Source organism: Guillardia theta, assembly GCF_000315625.1.
Source record: "Guillardia theta CCMP2712 unplaced genomic scaffold GUITHscaffold_115, whole genome shotgun sequence".
NCBI lineage: Eukaryota > Cryptophyceae > Pyrenomonadales > Geminigeraceae > Guillardia > Guillardia theta.
Genome location: NW_005434559.1, coordinates 181,328 through 185,824, shown reverse-complemented (window position 1 = coordinate 185,824; position 4,497 = coordinate 181,328). Strand labels below are relative to the sequence as shown.

Sequence of the window (4,497 nt, the reverse complement as noted above, 5' to 3'; positions counted from 1 at the left end):
GAGGTGGAGGAGGAGGAGGAGGAGAGGAGGAGGAGGAGGAGGAGGATGGGGTCACTGGAAGTAAGACTAACTTGCAGAAAGGACAAGCCCTCCCTGCTCCCTCTTTCCCCGTCAGATGAGCAGATGGTTCCCAGGTTGCACAAGGCGATCACGTTGGAAGGATCGACTGCCAGCACCTGCCATGGGCTCTTAGCTCTCACCGCCCTCCCTCGTCCCTCCACTTCAGCTCCTCACGCTTCGAAACGTTCGGTCAGCCTCGTTCATCTGATGGGCCTCGAAGAGGACGAGGCCTTGCTGGTTGAGCAACGAGACGCTTTTGGGGTCTAGGACGAGAGCTTCCTGCAGCACCTGCGGGTCCAGTCAGTCAGAGCATACGGCAACTTGAGCTCCTTCCACCTGAAGCGCCTCATTGAGTTTCCCGCTTCGGAGGAGGAGGAGGGAGAGGCCGATGGAGGAGGCGGAGAAGTCAGGGCGAGCCTTGAGCACCTGCTTGTAGAGCTCCTGTGCTCGAGAGTCGTCTATCTGACGTCCTCGCAGCATCTCAGCGAAGTTATGGAGGAGGTGATGGTGACTGGGTTGCATTGACAACGCTTCCTCGTACACCTTGGAAGCAGCTCGAAAGTCAGAAAGCTCCTCGTCCAGCAAACGAGCATAGGCCGAGCTGATCTCTGCGTTGGAAGGAAGCAAGAGATGGGCTTTCCTCATCATCTCACTTGCTGCCTGCATGTCTCTCCCCATTCGCGCCAGGAGCCTTCCGAAGTTGCAGAGTGCAGGAGGGTACGAAGGATGGATATCAATCGCTCGCCTCAGCAAATGTTCTGCTCGGTCATACTGTAGAGAGCTCATCATCATTACTCCTTCATCGTTCAGACGACGAGCCTCTTGCTGAGCAACCATGAGCTCAACGTCGACGGAGCGAAGGGAGGGTGAAAGTCCGACGCGGCTCAGCTGTCCGGCAGCTTCTGGGAGGAACACGAGACGCTCTTCGCCGCCTGTTGCGAAGGCAATAGAGCCAGCAAAGAGCAGCAGAGCGATATGACAGCCCATAGGCGCTGCGTTCCCTTGCTACCTCCCTCCTCCTCTTCCTCCTCCCACCAAATCTATGGCAAGCTTTATCAGGACGCAATGGAAATGCCACATCCCCGCTCGTACCGGGCCTCTTGCCGGGTTTGTTTCCGGAGTCACCTCAACTCACTTTGCGGCCTGACTTGGGCAAGAGAGGGGAAGAGGGTGCGTGCGTCGTGGAAAGATGCTTGGTCACGAAATTCACTGAGACGATGGCGGGACGCCTGACATGCTACGTGACGGGAGGCTGGTGTGATGACGATTGTGATCTTGGTTGATGTCGTGATGATGAGCATGACGACACGTGTGATGATCATGAAGAGTTTGATGAAGGCGGAGAATTTTGACGACGATGACGACGGTGATTGAGATTGTGATGATGATTGAGATGATGGTTGAGATGATGACGAGAATAGATATGATGAAAATGGAAGTGAAAAAATGTTTTGATATGTTTGGATTCCTGCATCTTGTCTGCCGACTTCCGTCTTGTGTATCAACCAAACTTCCCTTTGCTTACACCAGATCAGGTTTCAGCATGCCAGGAAAATCGAGTTAGAGCCAGCGCCAGAAACTTAACAGCCCTGAAGGAGGCACTGAGTTCAGTCCTTAAGGAGAGGGTCGGCCGGGTCTACTACCTTGATGCCAAGATCAAGTTTCTGGTACCGCATGCTCTCTCCAACCGCTCCTCTCACTCCTTCAGGTCGAGCTTGAGCGCATCAGTGACTTGCAGGACCCTTGCAAGCTGCAGGCAGACCCTTCCTCTTGCTTGCTGCTCTTGGTTGATGAGAACTGAGCAGGTGGAGCGGTGGGAGCCTTCGGGAGCAGCGCTCAAGCGCCTTGAAGCTCGAGTGGGCTCGGGTTGGGAGTCAGAGCTTGCTGAAGTGGGGAAACAGTGCATCGATAGCGAAAGCGGCAGCAGCGGCAAGGAGGGAAGGGAGAGAGACGCGGGCACCGGGAATGTGAGAGGACTGGCTTGCGGACCCTCATCAGGGTGGAACTATGTGGACGTAGATAGCCTGGGCCCGGTGAGAAAGGAAGAGGGGAGGGAGGGAGGGAGGGAGGGAGGGGAGGGGAGGGGAGAGAGGAAGAGGCATTGCTTGCACTTTGTCTGAAGTGTGTGCTGAAAGATCGTGTCGTTGAACGTGGGGGGTCGACTTTTCACGGCGTCCAAGGACACGTTGATGCGGGTGACGGGAGGCGTCGAGGTGCTGGAGGGTGATGTTGGAGCAGGTGAAGGACTCTTACCTTGCTGGAATCCTGATGGGAAGGCTTCCGGTCTCACGTACGAGCAGCTCGTCTCCTCCTCTAGTTGGACTTGACCCGGTGCAGGCGATAAGGAAGGAAACATCTTCATCGACAGGTCGAGTCCCTCCCCCCTTCCCCCTTCCCCCTCGCTCACTCGCCGCAGGGACCCCAAGAAGTTCAAGCTGATCCTCTCCTACCTGCGAGACGACATCCTCGCTGTACCCCGCGACCCGATCAAATCAGGAGAGCTTCTCCTTGAGGCAAGAGACTCTCCTGCTGCTGCTTCTGCTCCTCCTCCTCCTCTCGCTTCCATGACGGTGCGCTGCGATCAGGCGAGGTTTTTCCAGCTCGCTGAGCTCGAGCGGATCATTCAGGACGCCTGGACGCAGGTAGATACGAATCTCCACTCGCAGCATCTCACTCTCCTGCAGACCTGCGTCCTCACCTTCTTCACCGATATCTCCACCGGGCTTGTACACACAGGTACCATTCCTCTCCCTCCTCCTCAACTCTCAGTCCCCTCCCTGTCCCCCACTCTTCAACGTGCCCTCGTTCCTGCTGCTCTCCCTGGTTCTCCTCCCTCCTCACCCCTCTCAGTTCACGTGGACGGTCCGACGGATGTCATCAAGAGCATCAGGGCTGCGGTAGCGGAGGAGGTAAGCATGGAGCACCTCTCCTACTCCCTCGACGGCACTCTCCTCACGCTCAACCTCGATGGCTCGCACGGTAACCGGACGCCTTGTGCCTTCCCGTCCTCCTGGTCACTTCTTCCCTCCTCCTCAGGAGGGGTCGAGGTCTCCTCTCACGGGCTTGGAGGATGGAACCACAGCAGCAGCCTCCTGCAAGCTCTCCTGGCGCAGGGATGGGAGCTCTGTCATCAGGTGCTGTAGCCTCTGACCTGCTCCTGCCCCTCAAGCTCCCTCCTCGCTCAGGATCTCTGCGGAGGCGTCGGGGACATGGCGGGCAGCGGTCTCAGGAAGGATGCGCGATCTCCGCTGGGTGTCAAGCAGGAGAACAGCTGGGAGAGGTCGGCGGTGAGCCGAGCCCTGTAGGTTTCCTTGTCTTCCCAGCTGGAGGGTGACGTGGCGCAGAGGAGGGACGCTGCTTTCGAAGATCTCAGAGCCCGTGGTGGAGGCCTCGGGGGGCAGGAGACGAGAGTCGCTCGTTTCACGGATAATCCTCAAGAGATGAGGAGGGGATAATGGAACGCGAAGTGTGAAAGTGAATGGGAAGAGGCAGAGCCGACGGCTGGTGGATAAGAGTTCACGAACTTCCGTGTTGAACAGGAGGAGGAACGTGCAGACGATCCTCAGAAAACCAAAATAATAGGAAGAGAAGGACGGAGGGAGGAGGAAGGGGAGGAAGCAGGGAAGTGAGAGCTGGTGGCAGGGAAGGAGGCGGGGGCATGCGGGATAGAGGAGGAGGAGGCTCGAAGTTCAGCCTGCCGTGACGCGAACTCGCTCGCACCTGCAACAAGATCAATGAAGGAGAGGAGAGGAAACGAGGGGGATGGGACTGGGCCGCCCGAGGCAGGCCCGAGGGAGATAAGGCAGGAAACGAGGGGGATGAGTCAGGGTACGAGGGAGATGAAGTACTTGGAGGGAGAGATCATGACGACAGAAGCTGTTCTGCAAGTGTCAACTGCCGCGTTGCAGTGAACCTGAACCAAGTCAACCACCATCACCTTCCACCTCCCCTCCCCGTGCTCCTCCTCCTCGTGCTTCTCCTCCTCCCCTGCTGTCCTCCCCCTCTCCCAATGCTGCTGTTGCTGCATCCTGCAGCTCCTCCTCTTACTCCTTCCCCTCCTGCCTCTCCTCCCCTGCCATTCTTTTCTCTAATTCTGCTGGTCTCCTCCTCATCCTCCAGCCATCTCTCATTCACTTCTTCCCTCTCAGGACTTGCCAGAACCCTCCTGCCCTCCCACCTGCCCTCCCTCCCCTGTCCTCCCCCCCTCCTCTCCTCACCACGCAGGCAGCTTGGCCAGACTGAGAAGCGTGAAGAACGTTGACTCCAGCAACCACCTGACGCAAATTGAGGAAGGGAAGCGAGGGAGAGGCGAGGAGGGAAAGATGACTAAGATAGGGAGAGTACGTGGAAGACAGAGGCGAGCGAAGAGGAGCAGAGAGAAGGAGATTCGAGGGAGTGAGTGAGTGAGTGAGTGAGGGAGGGAGGGAGTGAGGGATG

At 57.6% G+C, this 4,497-nt stretch overlaps 2 protein-coding genes across 2 annotated transcripts; one reads left to right on the top strand and one right to left on the bottom strand.

Annotated features, from left to right (window-relative positions):
• Positions 1-222: 222 nt before the first annotated feature.
• Positions 223-1,047, bottom strand: GUITHDRAFT_117773 (hypothetical protein; the record flags this gene model as incomplete). The annotated part of the gene is made up of 2 exons (XM_005823026.1): positions 223-348; positions 397-1,047. 2 exons carry the CDS (start codon positions 1,045-1,047, stop codon positions 223-225), a joined length of 777 nt encoding a protein of 258 aa, XP_005823083.1.
• Positions 1,048-1,850: 803 nt separating this feature from the next.
• GUITHDRAFT_117772 (hypothetical protein) lies at positions 1,851-3,365 on the top strand (the record flags this gene model as incomplete). Its single annotated transcript, XM_005823025.1, has 9 exons — positions 1,851-2,093; positions 2,196-2,255; positions 2,299-2,350; positions 2,398-2,428; positions 2,477-2,702; positions 2,745-2,796; positions 2,911-3,039; positions 3,097-3,194; positions 3,246-3,365. 9 exons carry the CDS (start codon positions 1,851-1,853, stop codon positions 3,363-3,365), a joined length of 1,011 nt encoding a protein of 336 aa, XP_005823082.1.
• Positions 3,366-4,497: the final 1,132 nt, after the last annotated feature.